General features: G+C 42.3%; 1 protein-coding gene across 1 annotated transcript in view; it reads left to right on the forward strand.

The window, feature by feature from the left end:
• The window catches only part of tmem132e (transmembrane protein 132E), a 100,398-nt gene that overhangs the window by 45,722 nt on the left and 34,349 nt on the right, over positions 1–20,327 (forward strand). Inside the window, exons 3-5 of the mRNA XM_041952599.1 lie at positions 1,898–2,038; positions 11,860–12,052; positions 19,325–19,468. Coding sequence (XP_041808533.1) covers positions 1,898–2,038; positions 11,860–12,052; positions 19,325–19,468 — 478 coding nt within the window. The remainder of the gene's footprint in view (positions 1–1,897; positions 2,039–11,859; positions 12,053–19,324; positions 19,469–20,327) is intronic.

Genomic DNA, 20,327 nt, shown 5'->3' on the forward strand with positions numbered 1-20,327 from the left:
AGCCGTTTGTTTCCATCATGCGTCAGCGCAGGAGTCGGCTGTGGTCAGATAACCAGAATCACAAAAACTCGGAAGGAGAGCGCTTTGTTTTTGCTTCTCCTCTCTGCTATTTTGTATTCAGCCAGTAGACGTCTTAATAGCACGTCTAGGTGAAGTCACAGAGGACAGCTGCCAGAACTGCTTTGTTACCTGGCTGATTGAAAATTTCTAATCGTTCGTCACCGCTTTGAGGAGCGGCCGCTTGGTTTAAGGTGGAACTGTCGTCAAGATACACTTACAAAGCAAAGCAGATTACTGACCCAAAGGTTTTCTCCCACGTGATCTTAATTTTCTATTAGTTTTAGCAGCTATGAACCATTCCATTGTCCATTCAAAATCCTCATTTAGCTCATTTTCAATATTTGATATTTTCAATAAATATTAAACTAAATGATGTTTCAGATTCAAGGTTGGAGTCCACTTCTATTTGGATGCTGAAGCTTAAGGTCTTAAAATTGTAAAATGTAGATGTTAAGGATTATAAATCAAGGCCTGACTGCTCTTTAAGAAATGGAAAAGTACCTGCTGCATATTGAAGAGGCCAATTTACACCACAGCTGAACGTCCTGGCCGTGTTTTCTAAGATTTATTATTCCCTTTCTTTCCATTATTATTTTGTCTTTTGTACTCTTTTACAGCCACGCTTCTTTCTACTCTTCTTATCAAGCTATTTATTCTGTTTATTATCGCTGTATTTAGCTTCAGTTGTTCTCTTCTCTCTTCCTTCCAGCTTCTTTTAAGGCTTCCAGCTGTACATGTCGACGTGCACACACTGCAGACGTGTTGGGAACATGAACACCTTTGGGTTTTTTTGCAATATTTGTGGAGATACTGCGTATTTATGCCTCTGTAGATTTGTTTCGGTTGTGTGCTGTACAGACACATGCATGTCAGTATGTGACCATACAGAATATCTGCAGGCTGTGAATTTGTGAATTTGTGTACATGCATGCGTAGATTGAGGTTGGTGAAATGGTGCGTGTGTGTTTGTGTAACTGCTTAAGCTTGTGAGGAACAATTTAGATGTTAGGAAGATATACACAGATGTGCATTAGGTTCTCTGTTATTATATCTTTTCTGCATATAGTCTCCAAGAAGGATTTGTTTTTATGATGTGAATACATTTATGGCAAATCGGATAAAGACATAACAGCAAATAAATAGATGAAATAAGCAGCAATAAAACATTGCGGTGCACATCATTTTCAACTCAGCGCTTCTCGGTCTTTGGCTTATTTAATGTGAACACCTGGGATGTTAAGAGGCAGCCGGGAGTTCAAACACTCCCTTTTGAAGTGTCCTTGAGCAAAAAATGTGAATTCCCCTCAGCTCCGGTGTTCCTGTTCTGTAGTTTACCCCGAGCAGCCTGCACAGTGTGTTCTCCCTGAGGGTTACAGAAGCCGGATTTCACCTCAGAATCAATAAAATATCATGATATTGTGTCTGTGGGAAATCCAGCGTTATTTGATCTGTTATCAAATGTCTCGTTAACTCTGTGTCTCAATGTTTTCGCGAAGCACGTGAGCTGAATTTGGAGGTTGTCAGGTGTCACTGGTTATTAATACAGCACAAATGCCCAGTACGTGCAGTACGAGGCCTTGTAGATTTAATTTCATATAAAGTGTTAGTGAACACTGTGACCTGAAGCTGTCCTAGCCTTCTGGCCTCATGTATCATTGTGCTGTCATCTTCATTCACCTCTGTTATTGATTCATCTGTGGAATTGCTTTTGTCATGACGCAACACAAGGAGGAGGACTGCTGCACACAGAGGGTGCTCACCTCCGACCTCGCACATAAATCATCCCCTCTAATAAAATTGACTTGTCCCATTCTTTTTCCCTCGCCATTTCCTGCAGGGTCAAAGCAAAGAAAGGGGTGAACCTGCTTCAGACCAAGTCCAAGAGCGCCCAGTGGAAGGTGGACTGGGAGGTGCAGTCCGGCGCCAAGCATTCCATCACCACCATCGACGTGAACAAGAACAAAGCAGTCAAACAGGGGTAAGTCAACAGCCCCGGGCCTAAACACACTGCGTCTGTCTAACCAACTACTGCAGCTGCAGCTGTTGATTCCTGTCCTCGCTGCTGCTGCACAAAGACAACAATATTTCTCTTTCTTAACAATGGACACAACGATCTCCAAAACGGTTTCATTGCGTGTAACAGTCATAGTTCACTCTCTGATCAAAGGCAGCTTTTAGAGGCCTCTGCCAGTCTTCGTAAATGCCCCAGGAGCTACAGAAAATAAAGCGCGGCTCAGGCCCACTAAAGCAGCCTCCGCACAAAGTTAAATGAATGGAGATGTTATCTGCTTTGTCTCACTACATCTGCTGCTAATTCAGTCTGTGAGGAGGGGTGAGGTGGACGATTCTGACTGCCGGCATTAAAATGCCTTCGACATGAGAGCTCGTCTGAGAGTAGTAATTATGCCAAAGTCCTCAAAGGGGTGAAAACACCAAATCTCAGTCCTGTAGTGTCTGAGGGGACGGTAATGGACTCTGTCCCGCCAGATCTCGACGATAAAAGCAACTTTATGGTGATAGTGAAACTACAGTCGGTGAGTGATTTGCAATGTAGTCTCTGTCGTCCGTATTTGTTAGCCTGCTGCTAAGAACACAGCCGAAAAAACTCAAGTTTACATTTAATGCAAATATTTTAAATAAATATGACAGGAGCGAAAGAGGAAATGAGGTGACAAGATAAGATAAAACATTATTGATCTCACACCGGGGAAGAATAATGAGAGGTCAATAAAAAGGTACAAAATAAAATCAACTGTTTATACTGAATTGGTGAGTTATATACAAAAGAGTATAAAAAATAATGCTGCTGAGTGAAGGACGGCTCAGTTTCACTGTGGAAAATTTTGAATTACTCGAGTAAGATGTGAATAATAAAATACACTTGCTTTGTACTGTTGCACAGTAAAAAAAATATGTGGCACAGTAACACAGTAAAAATATGTAATACTGCACAAGATAATTGCACAGGTATGATGGATATTAGCAAATTAACATAAATAATAGGGTCAAACTTAAAATAATGGTGTAAGAACATACATAATGGAGTAAAAATATGAATAAAAGAGCATAAAGAGCAACTAAGTCTGCATATGGAGGAGGTGGGTGGACTGTTTGTGTCCCATGTGCGACCAAAAGTCAACGCTCATTTAACTGAACTTAATGCGCACATTAACTTACATAACATGCTTAACTGTCATCATGTCCACATCAACTTAGATTGGTGTATGTGAGTGAAGTTAGCGGTCGAGGACGCCTGTCGCTGGTGCTGCACAACAGTCATAAATGTAGTTTTGGGGATCATTAGCAAACAGCTCTTTTGTTCAGGCTTGACGATGTTTTGGAATAATTTGCTCAGTAAATGTAGATGAGATGATGCTGAACATGCAGATTCAGTTCCTGGTTCTTCTTCTGCTCACTTAAAGGCTCAAATTACCCAAAAAACACAAACATGACAAAAAGTGGAGGTTTTAGGACAAATGAGAACAAAATGTCATCGATCAAATGCTTTCAGCAATGCATTGAATTCCATTCACCTGTGTTGTATTGAGCTGTATTGAAGTGGTGGCAGAAATCTACAGTCTCTAAATAAAATCTAAATTATCAGCATGGATACAACTATGGAGAGGTCAGAAAGGGAGTTTCTTTTTGGAGCAAACTGATCTCTTTCTCCATGGACACCGTCTCTGAGCCAGTTCCACTGAGGGAAAGCAACTAAAAATTTCCAACCATAAATCAAAATATGTGATGTGCTCAATTCATTAAGAGCTGTAGCACTGGGAGGCGCACTGGTTATCACCAAGCCTCGGAGACATTAGCAACTGCTGGTCTAAATATTGGCCTCCCGATGGGTATGACTGCAGAGAGAGAGAACGGCGAAGAAGACAGAGAGCATCCTTACCTGGAAAAAAAACAGCCTCCATTCCTCGCTTGTTTATCTCTCGGTGCCTTAGTGGCAGCCTCTCTGGCTATATTTAGTGACCCATGTCATGTAATCTTTGCCACCCTGTCACCATGTGAGACATGTCCAGTAGGGGGTCAAGCATGGATAGAGAAACAATGTGTCACGCTGTATTTTGTCAGAAACTCAATCCTGCGAGCACCTAAAGCCAAACAGCCAAACATGTAAAGTTCTAAAGAGCGGCGTCACGGAAGAATTCGGCTTCTGATGCTTCATTGCCATCGCGCTGATTGAACGTGAGCGTGAAATCTTTTGATATGAAAGGCACTCGCGCCTCTCGAGAGTTTCTTGTGGAAATGTGTTGTTGTGAAATTGGTTCACGATACTTGTAATTTGGGTTGTTTGGGAGTCTGCGTGGAGTCTTTATCTGTGTCAAAGTGGAATGGAAACGTAATAAATTCCAACAAAATCCACCTCAGTAATGTGTGATGTGCTCTGCTGCGTGGTGTTATTTGTTGTTGGGAGTCAGTCCTGGGTCCCGTGTTCCCCAGATTTATATGACACATGACTGGAACGTGACAAAGGCTCCTGTGTTCCCAGGGTGCTCCTCAATTCCACAATCGTGCTCTCCCAGGTTCCCTTAATCCTCTGTCCCTCAGATTTATATGGCACATAATGGAAAGATGGTAAAGATTCAAGATTGCCTTTATTGTCATTGAGCATGGACATGTCAACGAAATTTGCATTGCAACCCCCTAAGAAAGATTAGAAAGATAGTAAAATAAAATCAAGATAATAGAATGAAATAAACAAACATGCAGTCAAAATATGCGTAAATGCAATAAAAATATACCAGAAATAAAAATATACTAAGACAGGTCCTATGTTCTCAGAGCTCTAGGTTCCCCAGCTCTACAGTTTGGTTATTTGACTCAAAAACAATAAGAGGGTTAATGTGTGTTAACATCATATTGAATTTGGCAACAGAAGTCTCTGAGAACAGACGACCCGGGGAACATATAGGACCTTAGGAACATATATATGCTCCTCTTGTTTTATTTGACTTTAGCTGAGGGCAACTTCAAGCAGATTTCTTTTCCTGACCTTCAGTAGCTGCCGTAGTGTAAAGCTGCTCGTTGTATGTGTGTCTGTGTTTGTTGCGTCATTTAAATTCCAGCTCGCCGTTTGTGGAGAAATAATTCGGTCCTAGTGATAATTTGGGCAGATGTCTTCTTCACGCATTCATGCATTATTCTGTGCCACAGTTTCAGAACAGTCATTCTGGACTGCAGTGACACACAATCTATTTTATCATTTAAATATGAGGACGTACTGCCTGTGGGCAGCGTTAGAACAAATTGATTTTTTTTTTTTAAATCTCTAATATCTGTTTGGCTCAGAGCCCTCAGCCCAAACGAGTCCAGGGGTTGAAAATGTCTGCTAGATTGTCATGCAAATGCAATATTATGCTTTCATGTGCTTTAAATTTCTACTTTACTTTGGCAGAGAACTAGTGATTTGCATATATTTCAGACTTGAATATTCCAAATAAATGCATTTCCTACCAATTTAGTTGCAAAAGCACGGCAGGATTCAAGGGAGTCACAAAGAGGTGAATGCTTCCTGTCGCCTCTTTCATCCTGCAGAAGTAAACTGATGAATATAGACCTGCAGTTCGTATTACATGTATTTTAGTGGTTCACAATGAATCTAGCGAGTTTTGTGGATAGTTTCTGTTATCACACATCAGCACCTACATTCCCTGTAGCTTTCTTTTTTATTTTCTTCGTCTTTGTTTTATCCAGAAAGTAGATCCAACCCTGTTTTGTCTCTAGTTTGAGTGCATGAGCTCACACTGCAGGACGAAACTATGCACAGCAGCCTAGCACTCCACAGTAATTAGCCCAAAAATACACACATTCTCAAGACGATTCTTCCCCAATTACCCAAATTCAATGCAGTAATAAAGAGAACTCTAATATGTTTTCTAAGTTCAATAATTGTTCTCATTTATTTGTCGTTTTGTGCAAGATTTAAGCAGCAAACAAGTAACTGCTCGCCATTTAAACCCCCTCCTCACACACACACACTCCCCTCTTCCCCCCAAAAAGAGAAACACAAACCCAGCAGCATCATTTTGCATCTCACTGGTGGATACATCTGAGTACCAATTCTGTTTGAACATCTGGTTTTGTTTACTCAAAACTACCTGAAAGTGCGGAAATGAGGTGGCGCCGCGCTCCCTTCGGGGCTCGCTGTTGATCTCTTCATCACTCTGCCGTCTTCATTATTCTCTTCTTATCTCGGATTCTCTCTTCATCAGATCGCACGTTGGTCGGCGCCGGAATTATTCAGCGCGCTTATTCTCCTGCAGCCCTCCATCTGGAACGGTCCCATTCTAACAGCAGCTCGTCGATAACGCCGCGCGAACCGATGCATTATTGATCGCGGTCAATGGATTTCGAATGAATAACGTTTCTGCAAACGCTGCGGCCGCGCCGCCGTCACAGGCAGGGCAGCAGAGAGAAGCCGCTCGTTTGATAAGATGATGTTTGGTTCATTTTTCCCTCTGAATAATTCAGCGTCAAACAAGGCAATCGGAGCACATCTTTGATACACAAACTTACGCAGGACTGACAGACAGACTGACAAGTGCTCTGTTTCCAAAGCTGCTGCATCACCACTGATGTTTGAAGCTGCATGAAAAGGAAAATGTGTTTTTAGCACAATAGATGTTCTCTGGGGGATGTTTACACAAATTGTTTTCACGGTCATGTTAAAAATCATTTTTTATAGCTATATATACAACGTGCATTTTATTTTGTAGGATTTTTGTGCAGCAGATGGCACAGTGGCTCATTATTAGCGGTTCTTCAGTCGTTTGAGCTGCTTTTTTATCCATATTTGTTTGTTGGTTAAGCTTTTTTTTGAAAGAATTGGTATTTTTTGGGGGGAAATTGTGCTCCTTTGTTTTCTGTCTGAGTGAGATGAGAAGCTGGACTCTGGACCTTTAGGTGTAACTGAACGTCCATTACATTCAAGCAGTTTGCCAAACAAGTTATATTTTGCAGAGTTGTTAAATGTGAAGGTCCTGTGCTTCACCCATGCAACCACCCCAACCTCCTCCAGAGCTGGACTTTTCTCACTCTTCATATTACCTCATTTGACACTCACTTTGGGAGTGAGAACAGGCTGTCTGTAGAAGTCTATCAGGCTGTCCTGCACACTGAAAAATGACACTATAGTGGTTCCCAGTGCCTTAAAAAGTGACGCCAAGGGGTCCCGACCAAGCATCCATATGTGATGAGTTGGGAGTGAGAACGGGCTGCAATTGCTTTTCACTCTCCCAGAGGGGGATAGAAGTTCCACGCTGCAGGTTTAAGCACAGATCTGGAACCAGGACGTGGTTAGCCTAGCTTAGACCGGAAGCAGGAGGCGTAGCATGAGCAGCAGCAGCAGCAGCAGCAGCAGCAGCAGCTTTGGTCCTCCGGCTGGGTCTGTGCAAGATGCATTCAGACACAGTATGGAGTGAAGGTCAGCCATGTCTTGGTAGCACTCACGGCTTAATGCATAATTACTGTAGTTAAGCATGTGGAATGGAAGCAAAAAGACTTCGGGTCACGTATAGCGTAGTGAGATCTGAGCTGATATGTGGCCTGCGTGGACAGTCGTGTTGATTTAAATAGGAGCGTATGTGTTCAATCTCTGGCGCTCCAGACAGACGACTAAAAACGCCTCCTGGGTAGACGAGCCATGAGACCCGGAGCCCAGAAATACGTATTTGTTTGACCTGCATGAAAGGAAATGTAAAAACAACAATTTGTGATTTTAGGGGCAGCTGCTGTAACCGTCTCTTAAAAAAACAGCAGTTATCTCAGTCCATCTTCGCTTCGCTTCGTGTGTTATAGACTAAAGTGCTGTGGACTTTGCAGTATGGACTGAAGCGTGTATCATTCTAAGGCCTCTGTTCAGCATCTCTGTTCTTCTGCTGGTGAAACTCGAGCCTGCGGTGCTTTGATCCAATGAACTCTCCCTGTTAATCAGTTCAAACAGGCCTCTGATCAAAGAATGAAATCCCCCCTGAGCTCTGAAAAAGCCCCAAGCTACAACTTTTAAAATATACACTTTGTGCTCTGCAGACTGTACATCATTAGCTTGATGAAAACAAGGCCGCACTTCTTGAGCCGTGTTTACGTCCTCCGTCTCCTCCTCTGGTACGAAATCACTCATTTAACTTCTCACCGCCCACTGCTTTGTCAAAATGCCTTTATGTTGATTTTGTTTGTCCAACATCAATGTTTTTTTTCCTATTTGTTGCTATCAGAGCTGAGAGGTGTCATGAGTAGTTTCATGGAAGACTTTGATTGCTCAACGAACATTCCCCTTTGCACTTCTTTCCTCATGTGTTCTTTTTCTCTCTCTGAAACCTTAGAAAACCGACTCAAACGACATTAATTAGCCAACATATACATAATTTAGTATTTTCATGAAAAGGTCACCGTATAATCTCATTGAGATGTCCTGAGGGAAATGTAATCAGACGTACTGTAACACAGCAGCCGTGAGAGCAGCGGCGAGAAAAACTTTAACTGGGAGCTGTCGTGGATTCGGTCATTCTGGAGCGAATTCAGTCTGTCTTCCAGTGGCATCATGATGCGTTAAGTGGCTGGATGCACTTCTAAAGTCTATGCAGTCACAATGCATACACAGATGATGCAAAGTAGGCAGAGGATCAATAAGGATCCTGTTCAGGGCATGTGCCTAAAATCTGCTCTCTCGGAACCAGATCTCAAAAACCTTGTCAAAGTGTTGAGAGTTACTGTAGGTCACTGAATGCAGCGTGAAGGAGAAATCTTTTTTCCTGCTTTTCTTCTGCTGCTTTCACTGACTTTTTCACATCTTCTGCTTTTCACCTCGATAAGAAAGAACGCCCTCCAACCCGAATCAGTGCGTTGTGGGCATCATTTTTCCCTCCTCTCCAGCGCGGTGGCAGTCGACACTGTATTGAGCGCCCGAGCATGTCCTCACTCCAGTGGGCCATATTGATGACAGCTTTAGTGTGTCGCAGACAGATGGGGGTGTTTGTTTTCACTGAGTGATGTCGAGACAAATAGGCTGAGATCTCATCACGGCGTTCCTGAGAGGAACCTTTTGCGGCCGCGGGTTCTTACAGATAGCTTGATCGGGCTTTCATTAAAAGGCTCTCAGACTGAACGGTGGGACGGGTCTCTGCTTTTGTGACGGGCAGACAGCGAGCGCTTCACTCTCAGCTGAAGGTGAGCTTTGAGCGGGATGATTCTCGTCACGGGTGGAGAGAGATTTAATTTGCCCCTTCGCCACCAGTCAGGCGGCTTCGTGTTCAGCTTGTTGAACCTGAAGATTACAAGCCCAACAAGCCGGATTTTCATAACAGGAGGGCTGTTATCGCTTCTACATCAGCGGCATGTTTGCGATAGTAAAACTGAGATCCCAGCTGAAGCGTTTGGTGTCTTTACACTGCAGGGAGAAGCCAAAGAGAGAAGGCTCAGATATTTCATGTGCACGGCCATCGAGACAATCAGGTTGCCTACCAAAAGCTATTGATTGGTCAGAAATCTGCAGCTGCTGCAATTACGGTTATTTGGGAGTGAGAGGCAGAACCAAATTTGCAATCTCCTTGCAGAGGCGCTACTCAGGCCTTAAGGAAGAAGAAGAAAACAGGCCACTAAAATTAGAGAGCAGATTGTTTATTGATAAGACCTGCACAGTGTTTTCATTCAGAGACAATCACTGATGAATTCACAGCGTATGATTACCTCATCTCATCACTTTTAGTGTCTCCAGCAACAACATGCAGAAGTGGAAACATGTAAATAGGAAAATAAATTAGGTCACATTATTTGTGCTGCCTGTTGCACTAGCAGTCCTACCCAGTCTCTTTGTGTGTGTACGGCCAATTAACTTTGCAAATGCTTTCTGGAAGTGATTCACCAAAAACGTTTTCCAAACCAGGAAGTGAGACTTGAGGCTGGATGGTTTGGTGTACAGAGCTCAGGGTTAGGGAAAGATGGTGGCCCTGGTTGAATATTTAATAAGTCAATGCATTTTGAGTCAGTATTTAATCGAGATCACAGTCTTTCCCTGACTTTATGCAAGTGATTCAAGTTTCCTAAGTAGAACTATACGGTGATTAGAAATTAGAAAACTTTGTCACTTACTGCTGGGATATTTATCAGTTTACCATGTTTTGGTCGGTTTGACCTCAGGTATGCAAATATATATACATTCATTTACACTAAAGACACTAAAGATTGGAAAAGGACTAGAAAATAACATTGAACATGCTAGTTTAAACATTACAGCAGTATCTGTATTATTTAGAAGTATAAAAAAAAAAAAAACCTTAACTGTTCCCTAATTGGCTGGACAGGATATTATAAGAAACAGACAAAACAAAACAAAATAGCATATCAAAATAATCTTGAAGCTTTTTTCTGAAGCTTTCAACCAAACAAAAAGCTTGTTAGTGGATTTGAGTTAGAATTATTTTGTCAAACTTTTATTTCTAGAATTAACTTAAATTTGTAGATATATTCAGCACAGATAATTCACTCATTACGAAGAGTTAATTCTTCTGTCCATATGAGACAGAGCTTGAACGTGAAACGGCGCCCACTGGTGGTGGCAAAAAGCAGGGAGGTGCAGCTCAGACAGACCTCAGTGGAAGATGGCGAGATGTGAGACGGATGTTTGTTCGCAGCTGCGTAAAATAAGATCAAGAGACAGATTAGCTCAGTGCATTAATGCATCATTAGCTAGAGTGAAGTCGAGCTCAATCCAGGTGCCTAAAAATCCTTTTAGCTTTACAGAGCGAGCATTTCGCATTCAGGGTTTGTGACCAGACAAAAAGAAACAGCAGTTTATAAAAGGATTACGGCTCTGAAGGATTAAATTGCAGCATGAGACAACAGTTCATATTAAAATTTGCTTCAGCAGAGTTTCGGCTTGTTCACCTTGACTTTATCCAATCAGGAAAGGTGTGAACGGAGCGCTTCTCCTCATTGCAGAAAAACAAAGTTACATCAACCAAAACTACTAACAGGACTGGTCGATTGTGTCTCTACAGCTTCGGAGTCATTCCGGTTGCTCTTGCTTTCAAGCAGCGACGTTAGTGAGAGTAAATCACAGAAGAATTTCAAAAGGGAAGTCAGTCGTGAGGCGTCAGGTTGTAAACGTCACACTGTGACCTTCATAATCTTTATCTGCCTCGTTTCTCTCAGGAAGTCTGAGATCGACCAATCAGGCAGACCGATGACTGAATGAAACGTTAAAATGGGGCCTTTTCACCAGCGAATGAGTCTGATACCTTTGCTAAATGCACACCATTGATTACACTCCACCAGGAGCCAATAGCTTCTGTTGATACTGAAATCCTCTCGAGGCATCTTATTGGATATCGACTCATTGATCGAGCAGAATACTGTGATCAATCTCCAATAAAGTTATGATGCTGCTTTCTGAAGGTGATCAGCTGCATAATTACATGCTGTCTTTGAGTTTTCATGTCTCACAGACTTCAGATGTGCAGATAACTTTGAATATAGAACAAATGCTGAAATCTGACGAGTGTCTGCTCATGGCTGCAGTGCTTCACACGGTGACGCCTTCATGAATACATTATTTCTTTTTTCAACCGGAGGCTGCCTTAAGAAAACTTTAAAAATAACTGCGGCGCAGTGTGTTGACAGCTCGCTAAATGGAGCGTTTAATAATTCAAAACTTCCCCGTCAACAGTTTCATTACCAGAAAGGAACGCGTTGCCAAAGTTCTTTGTCTTGTTGGGTTTTTCATGAGTATGTTGCTGTAACTGAGATGTGGCCTTTAACTCCGGGTGTGTTTCGTGTGTTTCCGTGGTCCGGCAGGGATGTGCTGGGTAATGTCGAGGTGATGCAGCTGGATTTCGAGATGGAGAACTTCACCAGCCTCTCGGTGACCAGAAGGATCAACTGGAACATCGACTACAAGGGGCAGAACCCGCCTCCAGATTCGGAGAAGGTGGTGACGGAGCTGACGGTGGTACAGCGGGACATTCAGGCCATCATCCCGCTGGCGATGGTGAGTAGACGACATTTTCACTCAAAACTCAAAAACCATTTCAAAAATTTAAATTCTCATTATCACCTGATTAAGATAAGTTGCCTGATCATGTCATCATGTTGAACTTTGTTGAATAAACCAAAACACCAGAAGAGAAAAGCTTGTTTTAAATTAAAGTTTTCATTTACATTTTCACCTTAAACTTTCAAAAGTAAGACAGACGATCAATGAGCTGTCAGAATGCGCATTGACACAGTTTGCAGTGGAGGACATCAGCAGGTCTGGTGTTGCTCCTTGTGATGAAATATGATAAAACTTTAAACTTAAAAGTAGGAACGAGTGCAAATATATAAAGTGCAAATATAAACGAATTAAAAGAATACAGATGATCAGTAAGCTGCAAAAACCAAACGCTAAACGACCCGTTGTGTGGCTACGGAGTGCAAGTACACTGGCATCATGACTCCGAAATCAAAGACCTGCAGGAGCTTCCCAAGTGATTTAATCCCAGTAATGATGCTGACATGTGTTGAAGCAAAGGTAGCAGGACTCCCTCTGTAGAGGCCTTTTGTATCCACACCAAAACTGTAGCTTTAAATATCTTTAATCATGTATATAAGGTTCATGTGCAGAGCATCAGACATGCTGCAGGTAAAACAGACAGGTACTCTCATTAGAAATAAGTCTAATCAACACCTACACTCCCTGCAATGACTTGCTGATTGTTAAGAAAGACAACCAATCCCAGAACACTTAAGTGTCTATTACTCTTTTAATCAGGGCTCTTCTCCTTGCCTCATGAAAGGTGGCAATTAGTGAGGGTAGTAAACAGATTATGGGAACAAAGGGAAATTAATCAAGCAAGAGGTGCCGAGTACCTCTGGCTACGCATTGCCTGCCTACTTCCTCTCTTGTGGTCCGGCTTTGCTCACCTGTCTGAGTGAAACCTGCAGTGAAAACGTCCAGACAACGTGATATCTGCCCATTAAAATTTACTGTACATGGTAAATAATGTAGAGGACTGGATGCAGGTGGTGAGTAGAAGTCTGGCAGCTGCTGAATGAGAGGGTTCCTCTGAGCACGGCGCAGTGCTGCGTTTATGGTGGACAAAGGTCGTGATCGTGGCTCTGAGACGCTTCAGGAGCTGTGACGTTTTCGGTCGGTATTAAATCCATAAACATGACCGACAATCTTAAACATGAACATCTCTATTTGAGCGTTCCAGAAATCTGGAGGCCTTGATGCTTTGATCACAGCTGTTCTTCACCTGAAGCTTCGTTAAATACACTCGAGCTGCATTTATGACTGTGTGTACTCCGCATCTGGTGTAACATAAGGTTCACTTCATATCGCTGGTCCCCTTGAAAATTGGGACTCGGTTGCATCTTGTACCCAGATGTGTTCAGCCGCGTAGCAAAGTTAGATTTCTGCCTGTGTGACTTTACCTTGTAAAATTAACGTTGGGAAGCAACATGGCAGGAAGTGTTGGTGCTTTTCTATAAGCATCTGCCACCTCTGCACTCTGCATAGTTTGATCAAGGGCTAGAGGTTATGTTGCTGTATGATTTTAAAGCTTTTTAGCTGCTGTCTCAAGGCACAGGACTCTCTCTACTAAACGGAACAGTAAAAGGGGGCTGATACTGTCATCTTTTTCAGTATTTTTAGTTGACAGGGAATTTCAAGGACGACAGTAGTTCTTCTTTGTCACTGTAAAAGAAGACTTGGCTACATTTGTCTGAAATGGAAAGAAAGGGAAATGATCTTTGACACAGTCAGGCTTGATCAATTCAGAGAGGTTTCACACTCTGGGAATACTCCGACTGCTTCCAGTGAGTCTAACAGGTGTCGCTGACTTTGAGAAAATGATATAAATAGTCAGACTGACCCTGAAAACTTCCCACGTCAGGCAGCATTTAGTGTTTTTCAGATCCGAGGGAGTCCTGCAGGTAGGTCACCTGCGGTCGCCTCCAAAGATGCGCTTTAATCCATCATTTGAGTCGTGGTGACTAATGGGATTGTAAATTCTATCAAAACAAAAAGGAGACGTTCCCTCTGCAGGAGAAGTGACACAGTTTAACAATGGTAACACGCTGGATACATGATGGATGAACTGAAAACAGGTGGTCTTATTAGAGCAAACAGAAGAGACCAGCTTCATCATTATGGCAGGTTGTTGAGAGGCTTAATGGGGGGGTGTGTAGTGGCGAGGCTGCCTGTCGTACAGTTAGTTAAAGTTAAGAAATGACTTCACTGACCCTCTGACGCGCCGTTTAAACCGTAGAAGCACATTTAATTACTTATATGATAAATTTATAGAATTTGTAAGCATGCTAAATTGTACTAAGTTGATGTGAGTTATGTAAAAAGAGCAAATTAGGCGAAAAACTCTCGCCTTAAGTCTCAGATTGCTAAGGGAGACGACAGTTTGGAGACCTGTGATGCTCTTATTTTCATCCTTTCCATCATTTGATTATTATTTTTATGAAGTGGGTCTAATTCTGCACCTTATGAAGTGGACCTTCGACTGGTTTTTGCCATTTGTCATTTGAAGGTTTGTGGCAGATGCAAACCGACCAGCACTTTTCAGCTGGTGCCGCACCCGCTGACAGCTTGTGGAACAGATCAGCACTTTCACAAACTGCTGATATCAAGAGGTGGGAGGTGTTTCTGTCTCCGAGTACAAACATCTGTGTGACAAAGCAACAGCGATGAAGGTCTGAGGTGGACCCCTGCAGTAGCTTTAGGCCGAGGGACGTGTGAGGAAGGAGAGGAAAGGGGGAGAAAGAGGAGCTGGTAAAGTAAAGAGGATGAAGAGGAGGGTTTTTATGGGTGGCGGACCACAGATTGTGTGCCAAGTACAGCTGACCTGCTGCAGATAAGGGGAGGAAGGAGGAAGAGAAGGGTGGAATTACCAGTGAATTTACAATGTGAAGGGAGAAACAATTCCAAAATGCTAAGGTTAAATCAACCCAGAGGCTTATTACAGTTTAGGCCACTATTAACACAAAGCCAGCGAAGCCCTCCTCCACAGCACGGTCGTATTACTTTGAGAGAGGAGAGCTGAAAAGGCAAGAAAACAGGAAGGATGATGCCGAGCAGAGGGCAGCGGCGGTGCCAGAACTCCATTAGCTGCTCTGAACCACAGCAGCTACCAGATGCTAAATAAGACATGATGCTACGTGTAGCACAAACCTCACAGCTCCAAGTCACGCATTACACGTGTATGCATGTATGTGCCTGTGCGTTCGTTAAGATACGCATCTGGCACGATGTATCGTTTACATTATTCAAAAGCAGGTGGAAGTTCAACCGAGTGTTTAAGTCTCACACGCTACGACGCTAAGTAACCTCGCCTCAGTGCGCGTCGAGCCGAGACCCCGTGGGCAACGAGGCGCCACAGTAATGGATTACTTTTAATGGGATGGCGATAACCTCGAGCAAATCGCTTCTGTAATCTGTAAACACAGTAAAGACAAAGACGGAATCATTTGTTGGTCCAGTAAACTGAGACGCCACACACACACACACACGCACACACACACACACACACACACACACACACAAAGTAAAAATTATGATTATGACATATTTGCCAATTCAGTAGTTGACAAAAATTACATTTTAAAAATAAATTCTCATTAAATTGCTGCTTGAATGCGTATACACTCGTATTAGGAACTCATAAATGCGTTTGAACCTTAGAATGAGCATTTTTCCCGTACGTTAGTCATTATCTCTGTCGAATCCTCTGGGATTTTTTCGTAAATTACATTAATTTGAGGTGGTGAGAGCTCAGCTCATACTGTACCTCACATAGACCCTGCTTAAATAGCTGTCAAGTGCTTTATTTTGCACTGTAGTGTTAAAATACATTCAGTGTAGCCAAAATAAACCAATTTAGTTCAGCGTGATACTGGAATTCTGCGTTTTTGTATTACCATTAAACAGGGTAGCTAATAACTGTTTTGCTGCTTCATACAGAACACAGTAATTATGTGAAATGATAGCTCTGTGCAGTGATGACTGATTTTTGTTCCAAGCTGAATTCAGGTAAATGTAATTAGGGCTCCCAAAGCAGCACACATGCAATTGCACAGTGTCTTGTGTAGTTACCAGATATAATACTTACCAGATGCCAAAACAGCAAAGAGAGCTTAGGGATGATGTCTTTAATTAGGATTTCACCCCAGAGTCCAGTCAATTATCCACAGAGGTCTGCTGTGCTTTTCTTCCCATAAACTGGCCATGTTTCATAAACTAAAGAAAAAAGCTGCTCTGCACACTTTTAGTAACAAAGGCAAATTTAAGTAAAATACAATAATTTAGTTAAAATAATGAAATAAAATACTCAGAATTAGAGCAATTTGATTAAAGGGTTCAGTCAGAATAAATGAATTTGCTTTTCTAACAGAAAAACAAACAGCTATGGGACATGTGACATGCGATCAAGCACAATGATTTACTGATATTTCAGATCATTTTCAAAAGATTCACAGAGCGTGGGGCCATGTGATGCTCTGATTGGCCGAAGGAGCTCTGGTGGAGTGATGGTAATGGTTTAGAAAGCTTCAAAAATCTAATTTCCCCTTGAGGGAGAAGAAAGATCTGAACCAGGAATCTGATTTTATATTCCAGAGCATACGGAGTGATGGACATGTTTTAAAGCCTCCGACAGATCCATGTTGAAATTGTTTTAATCACCATTGAGTATTCTGTTGCTTCCTGAATGTGAGGACGTGTTGTAGTGGAGTTAATGACATAGTTGTTGGTTGAAGCGTTTTGAGGCCTTGTCAGAACTAGATGCACAAAAACATGGCAATTTATTATTATTATTATTTGATAGTAACTACATACAGTGTATTTTAAACATCAACCTACTTATGAGATTCCTCCAGCATGTGTGACTTCCAGCTGTTCATGAGATGTCACCTTTCTAATTACAGGTTCACAGAGCTTTTATGTATCACTCTGGAATTTGCACTGTTACTGCTGCAGGTGAAGGTCGTGAGGGTTATTGATTCCCTACTGATACAAGCAGCAGAGGTCTGCATCCTTTTTATTGATCTGTTTCAAAGCTAAGCAGAGGTTGACTGACAGAGGAATGTCTGACAAAGCATTCGTTTAAATGCTTCTTTCAGATAAGACTCGGCGTGTGTGAAAGCTAGTGCACTCCACCTCCATCTATCTTCGTGTACTTAATGGAGTCCCCCAAGGCTCTATACTGGGTCTTCTTGAATTTTCTGCTTACGTAAAGAATTTAAGAGTGAACCTTCATACAATACTTGCTGATGACATAACTAAAAGCTTTCTGCTCCAGACCTTTGGAAAAACATGTGGAAGAAACTGAAATTGTGACTCGGGCTAAATTAAAAACAATTGTGAAGTCCATTATAAATGACTCTGCTGGCAATTGCCTCTGTTATTACCAATGACATTGATATAGATTTTGCTTCACATGAGGCTTTCTGCTGGTGTTTGCTGCAAGCTCACACTTTCTCCTCTTTGTTGTTCGACCTCAAAGGGACTTACCTTGAAAGAAAGAAAGAAAAAATGTGAACATGATGTAATTGTATCTTCGGTCGTCTCTACATCGATGCACCTCAGTGCTGTTAAGTCACCTTCAGAGATAAAGTTCAGTGTCAGGCCTAAGGACCCTTCAGCTCTGACTACCTTTGTAATTTGCTTAAGGCAACACAGAGCAGAGGCCTCAGACTCAGTGCTGAGTCTGTGTATAATATTCCCTCTTTGAATAAACAATTGTGGACCTTGCATTTGAGTGGGAACCCATAAAAACTAGAGGGGGGAGAACGTCTCATTTTTCATGCTCTACACTCATATTAAGTCTTTAAGATCAGTGTCGGGCAGAAATTTAAATATACTACTTTTGATTTCAGGAAATACGTGGTCTCAGTTGCTCTCCTGGCCTGCTCGTCAGCTGCAAATGAGAAAAAGTGTGACCCTCTTCCAGCTTACATGATCTGCAAAAAAAATAATGAATTGATTCGAACTTCAGCTGAGGGCCTGGTCTGTATTTTAATTGGCTGTTTGCATTCCAGTGCATTGAAAATAAAAATGCAGATGGGATGACAATGTTGGCCTTGTTCATGGCTAGTTAATCAGAATTCAAAGATTATTTTTATCACTGTGTACAACTAGCTGGATTTATTACCGTTTGATCCCTTTGATACTCAGTACAATAAACAATAAAATGTACCAACTGCAGCTGAAATGTACTAAAATGTATATACTGCGCGCAAATAGCTGACAATTTAGTTAAGCGTGTAGATACCAGGCACGTTATTAAAAGAAGCAGAAACTAAAGGCTTTTCTTTCATGCATAGCTGTCCTCATTCAAGTTTATCTTTGTATATTAGTTGTTCATGAGCAGATTGATTACCAAACCCCAAACTGTTGAGCAGCAGGCAGGCATTATAAAGAGATCCATTAATATGAAAAACGGAGACATTCTCCATGTTCTCTATGCTTATTTGGCCTAATTAAACTTATGCCATACTTCTTTCTCAAATCCCCTCATGGCAAAATGATTCACATTAAAATAATAATACAGCTTCCTGAGCGGAGTAATAAGCAAAAAATGGGTAATAAAGGTGCGCCAGGTTGGAGCGGAATTTTGTAAATGGACGAAATCATGAGAAAAAACTCTTTTATGTGTTTAATTTGAAAAAGCTTTGCCCTCACACATCAGCGGGACGGCCACACGTTTTCAGCGTCAGAGTCGTCGTGCACTTAAGGGAAACGTTTCTGAGAAGTGGCATCCATCCCTATTGAGATTCCTGCTGGGACAAAGCTCGTCTGTCCTAACATCCAGGGCGCATTTCCACTTATTTTCCCCACCTGAAGTCGCTCATTGGATAGCCGCATCACATCCTGTCCACCGGTGCAGTAAATGTCACGCCTGTTACGTAGCCTGGATTTCGAGCTCGATGCTGGGATTCACGTAGTCAGACCCCATTAAGCCACGTGTGATTCAGGTGAAGATTATTACTTGTCTTCAAATTATGTCTTTCTCATTTCTATTTCAGTAATTTCCAGTTGCTCGCCAGATGAACAGAATGCTTAAAATGAAAATGTCAGTTGATGAAATCCAATGAAAGACAGTGTCAGTGTCAGTAAAATGAGTTCTGATCTGCCGCTGAGAGCATCACCTGCGAGACTCAGCGGCCCTCTGCTAGTGATTTTAAATATGGACATCAGTAATGCTGATGAAATATCAAGGAAAATCGCTCTGCCTCCCACCGTTTCATGAATATCTCTTTTTCCCGTTCACAGGACACCGAGATCATCAACACAGCCATTCTGACCGGGCGCACTGTGGCCATTCCTGTCAAAATGGTCTCCATAGAAATGAATGGGGCGGTCACTGACGTCTCAGCCTTTGTGCAGTGCAAGTCCTCCAATGAAGACATTGTTAAGGTACAGTAAACCTGATTTCCTCAATCTCTGTGTCTGGGAGAAGATGTCGTTTTAGTAATGTAATCCCTTTACTCTTCCAGTAATACTGGGGAGTGGCCCAGAACCACAGTCACAACGTCAGGATAAAAACTTCACTCTGGGCTGCTTCATACGTACTCGTGATTTGATTCTTGCTTTATGCCCCAGATAAAATCAATGGATGTTCAAGAAACTCTACATATAAATCAGTGTGGTCACAAGGGAGTAGTAAAAGCTCCATTATATGCTTTTTGAACACCGCACCCGCAGTGCCATTTGTCAAAGACACGCCTCGGTCACAGAGTTCTGCTCACCTGATGCGCTGCAGTGCAAAGCAAACCAAGTCTTGTTGTTCACTTCGGCGCGATGGCTGCAGGCAGATGCAGCACCGGCGTCCCGGGATGCAGCGAGCAATCATCGCTCGCGCTCCCAGGGAATCCAAGCTGAGAGGACAATATCAAGTCTGGTGTGTTGATTAAATAAATTAAAGAGGGATCACAACAACTTGCGCAGCACATTAGAGGCTGTGATTACACTGTTATTATTTTCTCCAGTCAATTACAATCATAATAGATTGCACTATAGGCAGATTGCATAATTGTATAGGCAGCACAGTGAAGTGTTGCAGTGCTGCGTTGCGCTGTTTGTCATATGAAAAGTGATCAGGGGTGTCAGGGGAGACGTGACCTTGAGTGAAGTGAACAGCATTTACTGTATATCCCTACACTCAAACAGCTCAGATGAGGCTGCCTCAGGTTTCCTTGTGTAGCAGTTTCCAAAAGCAGACGTTCACATAAGAACAGAAGCATAAGGAAAGGTTTGCAGAATGCATGTGTGGACA

The sequence above is a fragment of the Chelmon rostratus genome, chromosome 14 (assembly GCF_017976325.1).
Source record: "Chelmon rostratus isolate fCheRos1 chromosome 14, fCheRos1.pri, whole genome shotgun sequence".
Lineage (NCBI taxonomy): Eukaryota > Metazoa > Chordata > Actinopteri > Chaetodontiformes > Chaetodontidae > Chelmon > Chelmon rostratus.